The sequence below is a fragment of the Trachinotus anak genome, unplaced genomic scaffold (genome assembly GCF_046630095.1).
Source record: "Trachinotus anak isolate AG129_WGS33_773 ecotype Australia unplaced genomic scaffold, CSIRO_AGI_Tana_v1 ptg000005l, whole genome shotgun sequence".
NCBI lineage: Eukaryota > Metazoa > Chordata > Actinopteri > Carangiformes > Carangidae > Trachinotus > Trachinotus anak.
This window is the reverse complement of record NW_027273856.1, coordinates 5,183,485-5,201,270: the sequence shown is the minus strand read 5'-3', so window position 1 is coordinate 5,201,270 and position 17,786 is coordinate 5,183,485. Positions and strand designations below refer to the sequence as shown.

General features: G+C 40.5%; 3 protein-coding genes, 1 long non-coding RNA gene and 1 pseudogene across 4 annotated transcripts; all 5 read right to left on the bottom strand.

Annotated features, from left to right (window-relative positions):
* The window catches only part of LOC139622216 (piggyBac transposable element-derived protein 4-like), a 176,731-nt pseudogene that overhangs the window by 85,812 nt on the left and 73,133 nt on the right, over nucleotides 1-17,786 (bottom strand).
* On the bottom strand, nucleotides 1,222-3,740 carry LOC139621433 (immunoglobulin kappa light chain-like). Its single transcript, XM_071477941.1, has 5 exons — nucleotides 3,562-3,740; nucleotides 2,728-3,420; nucleotides 2,239-2,361; nucleotides 2,120-2,148; nucleotides 1,222-1,462 (listed from the first exon to the last, which is right to left on the bottom strand). The coding sequence occupies exons 1-5, from the start codon at nucleotides 3,614-3,616 to the stop codon at nucleotides 1,343-1,345; spliced, it is 1,020 nt and encodes a 339-aa protein (XP_071334042.1). The 5' UTR covers nucleotides 3,617-3,740; the 3' UTR covers nucleotides 1,222-1,342.
* On the bottom strand, nucleotides 8,810-10,955 carry LOC139621426 (immunoglobulin kappa light chain-like). The gene is made up of 5 exons (XM_071477935.1): nucleotides 10,783-10,955; nucleotides 9,970-10,671; nucleotides 9,749-9,871; nucleotides 9,626-9,669; nucleotides 8,810-9,512 (listed from the first exon to the last, which is right to left on the bottom strand). The coding sequence occupies exons 1-5, from the start codon at nucleotides 10,835-10,837 to the stop codon at nucleotides 9,393-9,395; spliced, it is 1,044 nt and encodes a 347-aa protein (XP_071334036.1). The 5' UTR covers nucleotides 10,838-10,955; the 3' UTR covers nucleotides 8,810-9,392.
* On the bottom strand, nucleotides 13,643-14,566 carry LOC139621454 (uncharacterized). Its single transcript, XR_011691000.1, has 3 exons — nucleotides 14,456-14,566; nucleotides 14,046-14,343; nucleotides 13,643-13,885 (listed from the first exon to the last, which is right to left on the bottom strand). It is a non-coding gene; the product is annotated as an uncharacterized lncRNA (long non-coding RNA).
* On the bottom strand, nucleotides 14,749-15,789 carry LOC139622205 (immunoglobulin kappa light chain-like). The gene is made up of 2 exons (XM_071479438.1): nucleotides 15,612-15,789; nucleotides 14,749-15,470 (listed from the first exon to the last, which is right to left on the bottom strand). Exons 1-2 carry the CDS (start codon nucleotides 15,664-15,666, stop codon nucleotides 14,749-14,751), a joined length of 777 nt encoding a protein of 258 aa, XP_071335539.1. The 5' UTR covers nucleotides 15,667-15,789.

The window sequence follows — 17,786 nt, the reverse complement described above, 5'->3', positions numbered from 1 at the left end:
ATACATGAATACTGACTGCTGAGCAAGCTGCTTTACATGAGATACCCTTAACCTCAAAGCAGATGTCAGGCACACAGTGAAGTGGATATGTTGAACCTAAAAACTTTACAAAGACTTTATCTTCATCTACTATAAAATCATTTGGAACACCACCCGATGATATGCAGCACAAAGACGGAGCCCCTTAGGGAGTTACTGGGCATCCATATGGGTGTAAATAGCCGACTAGCTGCCATGTGCCTATTTTCACCCAGGTGCAAGTAGACACTGTAAAATTAAAGCAGATGGCGTAACTAACCTTAGAGAACATGACAGCGCTCTCTGTGATTTGGGTTGGGTGTTTCCTTTGATGTGAAATTCAAGTTTCTTTGTTGAAATGTTGCTGCTGTGCATGTGTGGTCCTAACAGTTTGCATCAAGCTGATCAAATGGCTTTCAGCAGCATTAGCAAGTGAGTTTTGGTGATCCACTTCCTGCCTGGGTCTAACCACCAGAGTCTGTTCCTTCTGTTCACGATAAATTCCGTTTCACTTAAAATTTCACGTCCTCTTTTGTTCCTGTTTTGTTCCTCATTGAAATAGACTAAGTATTTGTTCCATTCTTTTTATTTTCCTTGTAAGGTCTTTACCCTTCTCAGAGACTGGGAATAGAGGTCTTCATGGGTCCAAATCTAACAATATCATGACATGGAAAGAGGAAAAACATAATAATCATGACGGATCAGTGCTTCTCAACAAACCAGAACCCTTCTCTCCCTGATGGCTTAATGCTGTATTCCCCTGCCTGAATAGTTTATCTGTGACTTGCAGCACAGACAACAAACCAACCTCAGTCTACTGATGTAGTGTGCTGGAAACCACAGAGACAGAGACAAAAACACAGGGAGGGTCTGAGATCTTCTCTCTTCACTGTCAACTGCACACAGGTTATAAAAAGCCTCTTACACCTCCGTGTTCGTGGCAGCATCCAGAATAAACAACCTACAAACATGTTCTGCTCTGTGACGACTCTGGCCTCAGAGCTCACACTGTGCGTGTGATGTCAGTGATGCAGGGTTGGTTTGAACTGTGGAAACTTTCAGAGTAGAAAAACCCCACTATTCCCACACAGGCGTGAGAGCAGTTCTTTAATATCTGGCAACAATTATTACAATGACGGTGGAACTTCAAAGAAATCCTCTAACAGGAGACTGCGGTTTCTTTTTTTTTCTTTTTTTTAATGAAAGAGCTTATTTTATTGCAAGGCAAACATTTATACTCATTAAATTTAGGTGAAGTTATAATGAAAGAAATTCTGATGATTCAGCAGAATTCAAACAAAGTTCAGATGAAATGAGTCCAGCTCTACTGCCGTACGCTGGAGTACACACATTCACTCGGGGCATCATCCCTCTGTCTTCTTGATCTGTTGACCTTTGGAGCCTTTAGAGCAGCATAATGAAGGTTTTCTGCATCCTGACATAACTGGTAATAAAAGATAAATGGGTTGATCATCATTGAACAGTTTAAGATACAGGACAGAGGAGACATGTAAGGAACCTGGCAGGTGTCATGGGGAAAAGGACAAATTCATGCTCTCAGATTAATAAATTGTGTGCAATGTCATGAGAATAACACGTTAAACAACAAGGTTAATCTTTGTGAACTTATGTTTATGTCAGAGATCACATAGTGTTGTTTAAGAGTCATAATCCTACTTTTATCAGCATCTCTGGGCCAAATCAACACAAACCTGCATTAAACCCAAGCAGCTTTTTGAGATTAGATTGGCCACGGCCTGGCATCTAATGGGTAGCAGCCAAAGCTGAAACAATGACAACTCAGATGTTTCCCTATCATTTTTCTAAAGTTTTTGTTTTTTCGTGTGTGAAAACATGATGTGAGAGCTGAGTCATTTTTAAAATTAAAATATAAAAGCAATTTTAAAGTTTTTTTTCATCTGTGAAAACAACCCCCAAGAACCGAATGAAAAAAAGGAATTTTTTCTTCCTTCCCCCCAAAAGAAGGGACTCAAGGCTGCTATAGACACCTGCCGGGCCAACATTAAAAACAATAGAATAAAGTAAAGATATTGCTCTGTTGTCAGAAATTCTTTATTTTTCACTAGAAACTGACACATACCTCTGTGTTTGGAGTGGAGGTTGCCGAGTCTGATTATGAGAAACAAAAATGAAAAGTCCTGTTATTCAGATGCGATGTACACTCAGTACTTACTGTCAGCTTCAAAGAGTAACAGTTACCTGTGCAGCAGTAGATTCTTTTGTACATCTTATACACTGAGAAGGTCAAAAAAATAACCAGGATGGTGGTGAATGCCAAAGCTCCACTCAAGACGTACACCAAGACAACAGAGCTCACATCATCTGCAGAGTTGGGCACCAGGAGACATAAGATAAGAGTTTTATCTCAATAATGATTAAAGGACATATAGGATTTTTTTCAAGTCTGTCTTAAAACAACACTGACAGGCCTATATGTACATTGAAGACTCCTGAAGCGTCACATTGGTGTCGGCTGAATTTTAAAATGCATATTTGCAGAGAACAAGGACTTATAGTGAAATAGCGCCGGGAAGGAATTGCTTAATGGCCAGTATGGACATAAGGAATTATTACAGCAACCAGTGACACTTGTTGAGTTTGTTTCAAGGTAGATCTCAAAAAATATTCATTAAGGAGTTATTAAAACTATTTATCAAATGAGGCAACCAGTGGTAAGAGGTTACTTACAATCATAGTCCAGTTTGGTCCCGTTTCCAAACAGTATGTGTCCACATGAGGCAACAGCACAGTAGTAGGTTTCAGCATGAGAACGATTCAGGCTCTGCATCGGCAAGTTGTAATCGCAGGTGTGTGTTTGTTTCTCAGGTTTCCTCTCACATGTATCATTCCTGTCTCCATGGGTGTAAATGAGTCCTGGATGAGGTTCTTCAGAGTCTTTGAACCAGTAAACACTGTGTTCTCCATCACAGGTCCCAGTGTGTACTGTACAGCTGAGTGTCGCAGAGCCTCCTGGCTGGATGGTCTCAGATCCTGACTGATGGACTGAAGCCTGGATGTTTAAACCGGACCCCTTTACACTGACAGTGGTGCCCTCACAAAATTCAAAGACATATAAGTTGCTACGTACACAGTAGTAAGTAGCCGAGTCTGTAATTTGCAAATGTGATATCTTCAAGTTATTTTTCCCATTTCCAGTGTCCAGTGAGAACCGTGGATTGCCACTATATTCACCATCGAATGTGCCGTTATTATTGTGTTTATAATATGTAGACATCATCTTTGGCTTCTGACCCAGAGTTTGCTTATACCAGTAAAACATCACTGCTGCTTCGTCCTGACAGAGGCACAGCAAAGTCACACTGTCCCCAACATTAGCTGATTGAAAATGTAATGATGATTGTTTCAAAGCTGTCAAATGAGCTGCAGGAGAAGAGACAAAGAAAATACACATTTAATTTAATGCTGCTTTGTTGTAATGCTCTGGATTACAGAACACATAAACAAGCAAACATATGGATATAGTTTAAAGCAAAAAACAGGCAGTCAGAAAACAAAGCTTACCCATACTTGACACGAACAGAAATGAAAAATACAAAGCAAAGTTAGGAGGTGTCATCGTGCTTCAAATGCTGTGTTGAATGGATTGAATCTCTGTACGTTCTCCACCCTTCACAGAGAAGCCTGAGTTTGACTGGCCAATCAGATTGAACATCCTATTTTGGAAACACTGAACACATGATCAGTGCCCCCTACCCAGGTAATTTTGGTTCTTGAAAAGAGCTTGATCAACAACACTATTTGTTGATTTAATAACACTGATATTTGATGACAATCTGTCATATATGTGCAGATATACAGCATTATATAATGACTTTAAAGATACTCAGCAGTATATGACATAAATGGCTTCCTTTCAAAGTGATAGTCCAAAGTATCATTGATCCAAAGTGTTTAACAATGTTGGCAATAAATGAAGGGATTTATGGTCACATAAAACGGAAGTAGATATTGGAAAAATGGATTGGACACTCTCTAATATATATATATGACTAAAACTATTTCCAAGGACAGCACCAGTTAACATAAGATGGTACTTGCTTTCTAACCTCCCACTGCTTTATTACCAGCTGTTAGAGTGGGGCTGGTATTGTCTTCACCTTTTGAATCTGTGTGTGTGTGATCATGGCAAAATGTGATCCTGGAGACACCTATACCCTTTTTCCACCAAAATTAGGTATAAACGTTTTTTTGAATGTGGGTAAACCAGCTAATAAAAGCCAATTGACCTCTTTTCCATTGCCAGTCCAGTTTGCTTTTCTGTGCAGACCTACGAAACACACAACTGCAAGGAGTAACATCATCACATGTGCTTACAGAGCACTTACATTGATGCAGTGGAGAAAAAGTGAGCTGTTAGCCGCTGTGCAAACTGATAAAACAGATCTGTTGCAGCTCATCCTCGGACTGGCGCTCCTGTAAGTGTCGGACCCTCTGTGTGTGACGCTGATTGTGGTGATTGTGTTTTTATAACTTATTTTGGGGCTGCAGCTATCTCTGTCAATCCTGGGTACAGTGTAAACATGGTGTTTGTGGTGCACAGGTCCGTGTCTGTGTGCTCTGAAAGATTGGTTGGCAGGCTTTTCTATTGCCAACTAAAGCCAGATGTTAGCGGGTCTTATCTGGCTTTTGACTATTGGGAAACGGGTTTTTGAGTACTTTTACAGGTGTGTAGTTGAGATTAAAATGAAGACTGTGTTCGATGATCGGCTGGCCCTTGCCCATGAGTACTAAATCCAAATGTAATAATGTAGTCATGAATACTGTGTACTCATGTAATAATATAGTAATGACTTCTGAGTACTTAGTTGGAATGTCGACAGATGTTGCAGCTGATGTGATTCCATCCCTCTAAGTTAAGTTTCAGTACATGGCCATTCACTTCTTTACGTAATGACTGAAGACAGGGAGTGGACTCAAATACAGGACTCAGTAGTTCAATAAACCGTCTTTACTCAGGCAAAAAGGTTGGATACACAGAAATCAGTCCAACAGGTCAACAGTATAAAATTGGCAGGTTAAAGGAAAAGGTAAGTAACTAGTCACACACTGGTTCACTGAGAAATAGACACAGAGGTAAAAAAGGCTGAAACCATAGCCACCGATTTATGTTTCTGTGGATGGGTTGAATGTCCCAACCCCATGCCCAAAATAAACCTTCTGCAAAAACCACAGACACAACCTACATGGCTAGTTGCTATATGGATCTGGAAAAGATAAAAATCCATGCATTACAGCACCGCAGGAAATGAACAGTGACGACCAACACATATACACACACAGAGGGCTTGGAGATAGAAAATGTAATGATGCACAACATAAAATGCAAGGATAACACTATGCCGTGCATGTGCAACATGTGCTGCATCAGGTGGAGTGTGGATCAGTCAGAGGGGCGCTCTGTGACTGGTGGTTACAGTTAGGGGCAGGGGTCAGACAGCAAAACAACCACAGCAGCTTAGTATCTACGGCTGATCCATCCTAGCACTGACCTTTGTTATCAAACCAATGTAAATTTGGCCCCCGGCTGCACACTCACACATGTGGATGGTCAGCATTCTCTGTGGCTGCTTGGTTTTGGCACCTAAGGCTGGAGCACTGTCACATGACGAACTGGCACAGAGGGAAGGGAACACTGAAACTACATACTCTGGGGCAGCAGAGACAATGAGACACAGGTGCAACACAACAGGGCCGGGTCAGGTAATCACACAGAAGGGGCGGGAAGTGAAGGACCTGAAACCAGACAAGAAGCGAATATCAAAATAGACAGGAAACATAAATACTGGTGACATTAGGGAAGAAGACAGATAAGACCTAGCTGGGCTGACGGGGTGTGCACAGCATGTAAAATGTCTTTGCTGTGCACTTCTGTCGATGCTGTGCACTGTGGCCAGTCTTCCTGTGTTCGAGAGAAGAGTTAAGTTTCCACCAGCGGAAATGTTCACACCTTCTTCACCACAGGAGTCAAAACAAAAGTCGAATGCTGAGAGCTGGCTAGTTTAAAGGTTGCACCCTCTGCTTATGTTTCCGGTTAGAAGAAGGTAATAATAGATCAAAAGGGACTTTTGAGCTTTACATGTCGTGTCTGCATTGCTGTGGTGGCATCTAGCACATACATTTAACTTTACGGGCCAACTGCATGGTTTTTAACTGAACCTTTTTTTTTTTTTTTTCAATTTTGATTAAAAAACGGTTAAAAGGGTTTTATTCTCCTCTGTTATTTGAAATTGCTTCATAATATTGTTGTTATTCGCAGAGTTGATCAAGGTCCCTTTTGTAACTTCCTACTCATTTGATTTGACGTCCTCACTTGACATAAGAGGGCCAGTGTACTGAAGTCACTCACCAACCCTTTTATGTTGTTTAGTTTTGGTTTTATCTCTTTTGAGGTCTTGAGATATGCAGTTGTAAGATTTGTGGAGTCAGTGCCCCTTCATACAACAGAGGTTCACATATTTAGTTGCTGCTCAAAGTTTTCATGTTTTCTAGCTTGCAGTCTTCTTCTCTCCTGTCTTTATTGGTGCGTCACAGCATTTTTTCCATGTTTTGTGATGCTAAGGTGGCCGTGAGAGATCAACACACTGCATTATGGTACATGTTACTTATTCCAATAGCAACAGGAAGGTTACATCTGTGTATTTGGTTGTGTTATGAGTATTTGCATGTGTTTTCTTCAGTGTGCTGAGCCCTCAAGGCCACCGTGTGACATCACTGAATGTGTGTCCTCACCTGTGCATCCTTGTACTTATAACCAAAACCGTAACCCACTCATAGAACAGCAGCTCCATAGCTCTATTAGAGGTCTAAGATTGCACAAGGAAAGGGGCTACGATCTGTGGTTGGCTCTGAGCCTCAGATTGGCTCATTGACCTGAGAAAGACCTGAGAGAGGAGGCGTAAAACTACATTGAGATGGCTTTTGGCCCTTAAAACCAAATGTAAAAATAAAATCGTATGTATATAAAAACAGTAAATAAAACAACGTAAAAGTGTAAAATATGTAACCTTTGACAATGACGGAAAATCTGAAGGTTGTCTGTCATTTTGGCAGATTAGCGTAGATTTAGACAACAGGTTCTGTGGCATCACGGTTGTGGAAGCAGACCTTTTCCATTTTGCACAAAGACTCCATTTTGGAGGTAATCCCCTTGGAGCAGTTCATCTTGCTATGCAGGTGCCGACAGCACATTAAAGACCAACAGACTGGAGGCCTTGGAGTGCAGTCTGTGACCACAGTGGGTCACAGGAGGGTGCAGCCATGCCCCTGGTGCAGAGGGAGTGCACGCTGCCAGGTACAGAGAGTTCAATTTGATGTCTTTTAAATGGTTTGTTCATATTTTAACTGCAACTGTAAAATTGCATCATTCATACAGTATTTTCTTGTTTAGACACAATTGCCACACTGTCTTTGCAAGGGGAAAAAAAAAATCATCATCATCCGGAGCTGGAAAACATTTCAAAAGCACAGCATCATCTTGTCTGCGTCTGTGGGCCTGCCTCTTCCCCAAAGCAGTTTGACCTACTGACAGAGCAGACTTCACCAGCACCAACATATCTTACCTTTAGCAGCTGTGGTTTCACTTCAGATGTCAGAGAAAGTGTGAAGACCTCTGTGGCAGCAACATAAATATTGTGAGCCAGGCAACATGCCTGTACTCAAACTGTTTTTTGTAACCTTACTTGTCCCTACTCTTCATATGGCCATGAAGAGATCCCTCCCAAAATATTATTTGAATATGAATGTATATAAGTGCAAAATGCAGCTCAGCAAGGAAAAACACAAAGGGGTCTTTTGTAAATGCACTACACTTATGGTGTTCTCACAACTAAAGTTTCTTTGCTCTGGGCCGATATAGGTAATGAGTTTGTAAACTTGTAGAAAAATTGAAGTGAACCAAAATGCATCACTATAAACCACGTAAGAATGTCCACTCCACTTATTGGTCAGATTGTTTGGCAGGGAAAGTAAACACAGGAGAAAGGTCCTGCATTCTTCTCTGTGACATCCTATGCAACATAGATCAGTGTCAGAAATGACATTTCTTCATAGCTCTGATATGTATCTGGGCAGTTTACCTGCACCCAACACTAGAACACTGATTTGTTTCAGTGTGTCGTTAAAATGTTGTACAGATTCAAACTCTGCAAAGACGCGCTGCCATAAAATGTTTAGGAGGATGGACCTATAAAGTTGAAGATGTACAGTGACATGCTAACCACCACGTCCAACTGTCTCACTCAAACTTGTGAGTTCACCTGCTACTGGGGTTGGATTGAGTTCAGAACTCTTTCACACCAAAAACCAACCGCTCCAGTGTTCCCTTGGGACTGGACCTCCTTGAAAGGATCTTGATGCAATTATTTTACTGTGATTACTGTTTCCAAACCCACCAAATCACCAAACCCACCAACCTTCTGATTAGTGGACAACTCACTCTACCTGCTGAGCGAAAGCCACCCACAACAAGTGCCAAATTCGTACCGAGGACTGATACACAACTCACCCATCTTCCCTAAAACAGACATGTCACATGTGTGTCTCCACACAGACACAAGACTGTTTGACTGGTAAGCCACAGGAATCATGATCACATGCTCACTGTCAAGTGCAGGTCAGGAAAACATAAATGAACCACAGACAGCGTCACTGTAACAACAGACACACACTGATCTCAGTGCTGGGCTACACCCACTGGAGGTGTGCGCCGCTTCTTCTTTGTTATAGAAGATAGAAAAGTCCTATCCTTTATTTATAAACCACTTTTCAAATACAAGTTTGCAAAATGTTTCACAGACAGAAAAGCAGAAAATATTTCTAAATGAACCATGACGGCCTGTCAGTTTTTATTTTTGTTGCCACACTAACCCATGATATTTATGGTTTGCGGGTGCACACACACACACAAGAGAAGTGAATGCACAGGACAAAACTTGACAAAACCATAATGAGATTTTATCATTATTCCACATGCAAAAGGTTTGTGGCAATCAACACGATTACTACAACACGACTGACAACTAACACCTAATTACTTTTTACAAATGTAATCGAAGCACTCATGATCATAAACATTGACGAATACATTTTGTCAATCTGCCTTGTGTCATAGATTTTCCTCTGAGGCATCTTTTTTCCACAGCAACACACATCTTCACATTAATCCCTGTGGTGTAAAATCTTTCATATGCAGCTCAAATCCTCATATATAGACATCTAACCCTCACACTTTGTTTATGGCAAGGTAAAGTTTTCCATTAATCATTTAACATTTATTTAACTTCATAATTAAAGTCATGTCCTGTCACAGAGACGCAGATGAAACATGTCCAGCTTCACTGCTTAACACTGGAGTACACACATCCATCCTCTGTGTCATTCCTTTGTCTTCTTGATCTGTTGGCCCTTTTTACCTCTAAAGCAGCGTAATGGAGGTTTTCTTCATTTTTGCAGGACTGGTAATGAAATATCAAACAATTAGTCAAAATGTGGTGAGTGACGTATATAAAACAGCAATGTTAGTGATGGAATAATTGTAAATGTTAAAAAAAATCTAGACAGAAAATACCTCTGCATTCATTGTGGAGGAAGCTGAAAATCTTGCATCAGAGTCTGAAAAACAGAGGAAAGCATGTTTCTATAATGCTAAATTCAGCAAGTACATGCTATAGATACAAACAACAGCATTTACCTGCACACCGGCAGCTTCTCTTACTTATCCAGAACAGAAAGGAAGCTAGTAACATGCTGAGGATGGTGGTGAATGCCAAGACGCTGCTCAAGAAATACACCAAGACAAGGGAGTCTTCCTCATCTGCAGGGAGACAGTCATGAGGAGACTGTTCATTTCATGTTTGGGAATAATAATTAGTTTTTATTAGATGAAACAACTTCTGATAGAAAGTGACTTACTGTCAATGTCCACTTTGGTCCCGTTTCCAAACAGTATGTGTCCACATGAGGCAACAGCACAGTAGTAGGTCCCAGCTTGAGAACGATTCACGTTTGTCATCGGCAAGTTGTAGACACAGGTGTGTGTTTGTGTATCAGGTTTCCTCTCACATGTATCATTCCTGTCTCCATGAGTGTAAATGAGTCCTGGATGAGATTCTTCAGAGTCTTTGAACCAGTAAACACTGTGTTCTCCATCACAGGTCCCAGTGTGTACTGTACAGGTGAGAGTGGCAGAGCCTCCTGGCTGGACGGTCTCAGATCCTGACTGATGGACCGAAGCTTGATTGTTCAATCCTGAACCCTTCACACTGACAGTAGCTCCCTCTCCAAATTCAAATGTTACTGAATAGCCGCTTGCACAGTAGTAAGTAGCTGAGTCTGAAGAACGTAAATCTGAGATCTTCAAGTGATTTTTACCATTTCCAATGTCCAGTCTGAAGCGTGGATCATTCTTGAATTCATCATAAAAAGTGCCATTTTTATTATATTTGTAGAAGGTGGAGATGAGCCTCGGTTTCTGTCCCAGACTTTGCTTATACCAGTAATACCTTGCTACCACATCACTGTCATAGAAACATTGCAAAGTAATATTTTGACCAACATCAGTTGATATAAAACCTCTCTGTTGGCGAACAGATGAGGACAGCCAAGTCATCCGAGCTGAAGTGACAGGAGAGACAAAGCAAACACACAATTAATTTATCACAATAACAATGAGAACATTAAAAACAACAAGTCAGAGACACAAACAGAAAAAAAAACAGTACTCACCCATTTTGCACAAGAACAAACATGTCACATAGAAAACAAACTTTGGAGCTGTCATCGTGTTCAAACATCTGACCTGACTGACAAGAGTCTTGATCTTTTCCCCCTCTTTACAGACAAGACTGTGTTTGATTGGCCAGAAGTGACTAGTTCCTGTTAAGGAAACATGATCACTTGTTCACTGCCACCCATAGTTTGAAGTTTAGCTTCTGACAAGATTTCCCTGATGAGAGGTCTATGAATTACTCTTCAACTTGGCATTAGATTTAAAATCACCAAAATATAAAAAGACTACTTATCCTCACTCATGACACACTGTCCTAATCTCACCGATGGCTTCTATTTTACATTAATATTCATATTCATTTTTTTTGAAAGTACAGAAAAGGCTAATAAATAAAAACTTGGCTCAGCAATGGAGGGGAATTCTGATCAACCCCCTTAAAGAACCCCTGTGGTGAAAGTCTTTAACCTTGTTCAAGACCTTGAACCGAGTGCAGCCTCGTACAAACAGGTTCAGACAGCCAGGGATTCACACACCATATAGCCTATGTAACCAATCCTGTCAGTTTACAGGGATAAGGGGGTGGGGCAAAATAAACCTGAAACTTTTTCAGTACAGAGAGTGAGAGTTTGCATTAGCACAACCACTAACACTGTGTCAGCATAAACATAACATAAACACATAAAAGATGCAAACAACACTGCCCGTTGTGATAAATCTGTTACTCACCAGTTTTGGTCACGACGGGCTTCTCATCTGAGTCTGGGTCTGACCCAGGCTCAAACATGCAGCTGAGTCTTTCCGATGTTTCCTCTACCGCTAACCTTCTTGATAAGCGCTGCTCTTTGACCACCACTGGTCACTGAAACCTTGTCAGTACAGACATGAAGAGTTTGCATTAGCACTGCTGCTGCTAACACTGTGTCAGCCATTGCCAGTTACAAGCTAACAAACAACATAAACAAATAAAAGATGCAAACTATGTTAACCTTTCTCATATGTCTGCTAGCTGCCAATTTTGATCACAACAAACTCCTGAGTCTGACTGAGGCTCAAACATGTGGCTGAGTCTCCAATGTTTCCTCCTCTAACCATACTGACACTCTCTGCTCTTGTCAACCTAGCATAAGCAGCAGTGGTGGGCAGGGCATGAGGCCTGATCCAGAATTTCTCAATAAGGAAGTAATCATTGATTTGCTTCCAGCCAAAGTTTTCCGTTTTTCCCTACTTTTTATGAGGGGAAGCATGTTAGACTAAATATTAATCATAACAGAGTATTTTTACAAAGTTTAAAACATGTCTGAAGAGGAACTTTAAAGTTATAATCTTTGGTATAGTTTGGGTTCTGTTATTTTTGCGCTCATTGCATCAATCACCAGAAAAAAATCCTTGTACGTGAAAACATACTTGGCAATAAACCTGATTCTGATGTGCACATTGATGGGTCTGACTCAAGACACTTTTGGCTGAGGACAACAGCCTCCTGAAGGCCAAAGTGAAAGACCCCAAATGCCATTTCACAGCTAAATATCAGAATTGTAAACATCAATGAAGGAGTATAAAATGGTCACCCTTTGGAGTTTGTGTCTTGTCTGATTCTGGAGCCACTTGCAGACAGCAAGAGAGAGAAGATGGTCGTTACAGCCTGGGGACAAAGCTGGTGACTGATGAATGGCCAACAGTCATTACTTCCAAGATCCACAATGTCAGGGATCTAGTCAACATTCTCAAACATCGCTTCACTTCCAGGATGCCTGAGTCTAGTTTCCCGACTACATGAGTTGATAGCACAACCCCAGTCCTTCAACCATGTGAGGAAGAAGCCAAGCAAAGCATACTCTCCCAGCCGAGTGTCATGTTGTTTACCACTCCTCTGTTTCAATCTTAAGAATACCTTTTGACACTGAACAGTTTCTTAATTCCTTAGAGGGCCAGACGTGACTTCTGTTTGTATCACCTGCTTAGATAGAAGATACATCCTTAGTCAATGTTTTTTCTTGCGTTGCAGATTGTGCTCTAGAGACCTATGTGTCCCTGCCCTGTGCTTCCCCAATTCATTTTGTAACAAAGTTATAGTTCTTACTCTAAGGATGATAAACATGATTGATTTTATATAGAGGATAAACACACAGGGCTGTTGTTGGAGGGATTTTCTTCAAGTAGCAACCTACTGTGACATCACCCATTGGTTTGTGAACTGCCGTTTTGAAGCCTTGAGTTTGTAATTTGACAGTCGCCATCTTGGTTTTTGGAACCAGAAGAAACCATATTTGAATAAGAAGGGGGAGCTGAGAAGGAGTGAGGGGTGGATCTGACCTGTTCTGTACTCTATCCTGACTATCAGGCAGGTCACTGTGTGGTAGACTTTCAATATATAGCCACACCCTAAAGCATACCCTGCTTTGCTGCCTATTTCCCTCTAAATGGGACCATACTTTAAAAAAATCAACATCATGTTGTATAGAAGAAGACTTGAAACGGGCAACCAGTAATAATATGAAGATCTGAGTGATCGACATCTGATGTCCTAGGCTAATCTGTTGTGCCTCTGCTCTGCCTGACCCAAAGCACTGTACTCCCTCTAATCTAAACCAAGTCACTCTTTCTTTCTTTCTCTGAAACTGAAATCGGGAACCAGAGAGCAGCTTAGGTATGAGCAAGTGTACATGTCAGCACACACATCTACTAATAGGAGTGGCCTGTTTCTGAATCATTATACTGCATGTACTGCACCATGAGGGATGGTAGGTAGGTGGTAGATAGGCAGACTCAGCAGACATCTTAATTTCGCAGTGGTGAATTTTTATTTATAGCACTCTCCATTACACATGCAACTCAAGCTAAAAATCTACCTGCTTATACAGAGTGTTCAATTCACACCGAGACTTCAGCCAGAACCACAACAAAGCAAAAAAGAGCCCCCTCCACTTTGTTTTGCCCAGTTATGTTGGCCATAAGATCACTAATACGATGAAAAACAGGAAATGCTGGGCGGCCCCCTCCAAAACAATAGTCCTACACAGTGAGTGTGAACAAAGAAGCAAACATTTAAACACTGTTCATACCTGCAACAAAATAAAGGTCACTGAGACTAACCTAGAGCTGCTCGTTTACTTTGGTTTGAACTGTAACATAGTGATGCAGGTGATGTGTAAGTCTGCTAAGTAATGCAATTGTAAATTATAGTAAAATGAACACTTGTGTAAAAATGGTGTAACTTGGTGTGATGTGTGAAACATGCAAAGGACATAGTCCCTTACACTTCATGTGTTGTCTTTGTAAAATCTTCTTTGATAAGTTTATTGGACATATTCATCATATTTAGGTGAAGTCATGTTTACAAAATGTTACAAAAGCCATATTATACTTTAAAAGAGGTGCAGAACCTCAGCATGAGGTTACGTTCTGTCACACAGATATGAAATGAAACATGCTCAGCTCCACTGGTTTACACTGAAGTACACACAGTCACTCCAGGTGTCGTCCTTCAGTCTTCTTAGCCTGTTGACCTTGTTCTCCCTTAAAGCATTGTAATAAACATTATCTCCATTTTGGTAACCCTGGTAATGAAAACGTGTGAATTACAATGTGATCCATGGCAGAAATAAAAAATAAAAAAAACACAAAAAATGTTTGGTGCTCTGAAAACAGTAAGATGGGTTTAGAAAATACCTCTGTGCTGATTTTGGAGGGATCAGAAGACTCTGAAAGACAAGGAATCCCTTCTTTTTATCATGTCACATTCAATAAATACACATTATATATACAGATGACACCAATTACCTGTACAGAAGCAGCTTCTTCTCATGCTGATCACACACACTGAGAAAGCCAGTAAAACACTCAGGATGCTGGTGAACCCGACAGCCCCACTCAGGAAATACACAACAGAATCCTCATCTGCAAATTCAGACACCAGAGAGCATTGCAGAGTTTTAGCTGTGTTCAGTGGGAATAATATACAACTAAAAACTTCTGATAGAAAGTGACTTACTCTCAGACTCCAGCTTGGTCCCGTTTCCAAACAGTATGTGTCCACATGAGGCAACAGCACAGTAGTAGGTTCCAGCATGAGAAGGATTCAGGCTCTGCATCGGCAAGTTGAAGACACAGGTGTGTGTTTGTGTCTCAGGTTTCCTCTCACACTGATCATTCCTGTCTCCATGAGTGTAAATGAGTCCTGGATGAGATTCTTCAGAGTCTTTGAACCAGTAAACACTGTGTTCTCCATCACAGGTCTCAGTGTGTACTGTACAGCTGAGTGTCGCAGAGCCTCCTGGCTGGATGGTCTCAGATCCTGGCTGATGGACCGAAGCCTGGACATTCAGACCGGACCCCTTTACACTGACAGTGGTGCCCTCATAAAATTCAAAGACATATAAGTTGCTACGTACACAGTAGTAAGTAGCCGAGTCTGTAATTTGCAAATGTGATATCTTCAAGTTATTTTTCCCATTTCCAGTGTCCAGTGAGAACCGTGGATTGCCACTATATTCACCATCGAATGTGCCGTTATTATTGTGTTTATAATATGTAGACATCATCTTTGGCTTCTGACCCAGAGTTTGCTTATACCAGTAAAACATCACTGCTGCTTCGTCCTGACAGAGGCACAGCAAAGTCACACTGTCCCCAACATTAGCTGATTGAAAATGTAATGGTGATTGTTTCAAAGCTGTCAAATGAGCTGCAGGAGAAGAGACAAAGAAAATACACATTTAATTTAATGCTGCTTTGTTGTAATGCTCTGGATTACAGAACACATAAACAAGCAAACATATGGTTATAGTTTAAAGCAAAAAACAGGCAGTCAGACAACAAAGCTTACCCATACTTGACACGAACAGACATGAGAAATACAAAGCAAAGTTAGGAGGTGTCATCGTGCTTCAAATGCTGTGGTGAATGGATTGAATCTCTGTACGTTCTCCACCCTTCACAGAGAAGCCTGAGTTTGACTGGCCAATCAGATTGAATCTATTTTGGAAACAGTGAACACATGATCAGTGCCCCTGCCATGTATGCACAGACGTACACAGACGTATACAGTATTTGGAATCATGACTTTTAAGAAAGACACTCAGTAGTGTAGGACATAAATGGATCCCATTAAAGTAATAGCCCAAACCCATTTGCACAAATAACACACAATGAATTTGAATTTGAACAATTTCATATATTGACATATGTCTCACCCGTACTAATCTGTATATTTATGTATGTATGCTTATACTGTAGACATGTGTTACATAAATATATATCAATCCCAAAGCCTGTCTGTTGATTTTGTATACAAAATTCTGAGAGCACATTCCCACAATGGAAAGACAAACATGTTTAAAATGAATGAAAGAGGAATGATTATTTAATTAATGAGAAAATCATACATAAGAATATAGAACTGTTATTTGCATGTTGCTTTATAAAACATGAATATATCAATGAAATGTATATATATACAAAAATTGAACTGCTTAAAGAGAGTATTCAGTTCACACCAAGACTTCAGCCAGAACCACAACAAAGCCAGTTGAGCTACACAGTAATATTAACACAAAGAAATCAACTAACAGTCTTGAACTCCTTAATAAGAACATTTACATTTCTAAACATCTCTATACCAGGTAAATAATCCTGACACATTATTCCTTAATACATAAATCAATCAAAAGATGCAGATGTAGTCCATTACGTATAGTCCATGTGTTGTTTTTGCAAAATCTTGTTTGATGAGTTGATTGGAAAGCAAATCTTCATATTCATCATATTTAGTTGAAGTCATATTTACAAAATGTTACAAAAGCCATCTTATACTTTAAAAGAGGTGCAGAACCTCAGTATGAGGTTACGTTCTGTCACACAGAACAAAATGAAACGTGCTCAGCTCAACTGATTTACACTGAAGTACACACAGTCACTCCAGGTGTCGTCCTTCAGTCTTCTTCGCCTGTTGATTATGTTCTCCTCTAAAGCATTGTAATGGACATTATCTTCACTTTGGTAACCCTGGTAATGAAAGAGTGTGAATTACTATGTGAGCCATGGCAGAAATAAAATGTATCTTACTATAAAACCACTAAGGCAGTTTTTGATCCAAGAAGAAAACACCTCTGTGCTGTTTTTGGTGGGATCAAAAGACTCTGAAAGACAAAAGGAATCCCTTCTTTTTATCATGTCACATTCAATAAATACACATTATATATACAGATGACACCAAGTGCCTGTACAGAGGCAGCTTCTTCTCAGGATGCTGGTGAACCTGACAGCCCCACTCATGAAATACACAACAGAGTCCTTATCTGCAAATTCAGATGTAAGGTCCTCTACATTACAGAGCTTTTAGCTGTGATCAGTGGGAACAATATATTATACTATTTAGCCTCTCCAATGTTTCCTCTAATGCTAAGAGTTTGCATTAGCACTGCTGCTAACACTGTGTCAGCCATTGCCATTATAAGCTAATGAACAACATAAACAAATAAAAGATGCTAACAACGCTAACCGTCCTCATACATCTGCTAACTGCCGATTTTGATCACAACAAACTCCTGAGGTTCAAACATGTGGCTGAGTCTCCAGTGTTTTCTCCTCTAACCATACTGACACTCTCTGCTCTCGTCAACCTAGCCTAAGCAGTGGTGGTGGGCAGGGCATGAGGCCTGATCCAGAATTTCTCAATAAGGAAGTAAGTGTTGATGTGCTTCCAGCCCCAGTTTTCCTTTTTCTCTACTTTTTCTGAGGGAAAACCATGTTAAACAAAAATATTAATCATAGCGGAGTATTTTTACAAAGTTTAAAACATGTCTGAAGAGGAACTTTAAAGTTACAATCTTTGGTATTTTGATGTGCACTTTGATTTAGTAGTCAAGTCTTTCAGAGTTCAGTGTGGCACTTTTTGTTCTGAATGTTTTCTTCAGCCATGACACCAAAGAAAGATTGAGGCCATTCAAGGAACTTGTTGGGAAGCACTCGCGGAGCTTCGGCTAGCAACATCATGAAAATG

What these genes read in the sequence shown, in the direction of transcription:
- LOC139622205 (XM_071479438.1), bottom strand. Translation starts at nt 15,666, where the DNA reads ATGACACCTCCTAACTTTGCTTTGTATTTCTCATGTCTGTTCGTGTCA. An exon ending in TCTGTTCGTGTCAAGTATGG is followed by an intron (nt 15,471 to 15,611) that starts GTAAGCTTTGTT and finishes CTTCTCCTGCAG; the next exon opens with CTCATTTGACAGCTTTGAAA.
- LOC139621433 (XM_071477941.1), bottom strand. Translation starts at nt 3,616, where the DNA reads ATGACACCTCCTAACTTTGCTTTGTATTTTTCATTTCTGTTCGTGTCA. An exon ending in TCTGTTCGTGTCAAGTATGG is followed by an intron (nt 3,421 to 3,561) that starts GTAAGCTTTGTT and finishes CTTCTCCTGCAG; the next exon opens with CTCATTTGACAGCTTTGAAA. An exon ending in AAGAATCTACTGCTGCACAG is followed by an intron (nt 2,149 to 2,238) that starts GTAACTGTTACT and finishes TCTCATAATCAG; the next exon opens with ACTCGGCAACCTCCACTCCA.
- LOC139621426 (XM_071477935.1), bottom strand. Translation starts at nt 10,837, where the DNA reads ATGACAGCTCCAAAGTTTGTTTTCTATGTGACATGTTTGTTCTTGTGC. An exon ending in TTTGTTCTTGTGCAAAATGG is followed by an intron (nt 10,672 to 10,782) that starts GTGAGTACTGTT and finishes CTGTCACTTCAG; the next exon opens with CTCGGATGACTTGGCTGTCC. An exon ending in CCTCCACAATGAATGCAGAG is followed by an intron (nt 9,513 to 9,625) that starts GTATTTTCTGTC and finishes TTTCATTACCAG; the next exon opens with TCCTGCAAAAATGAAGAAAA.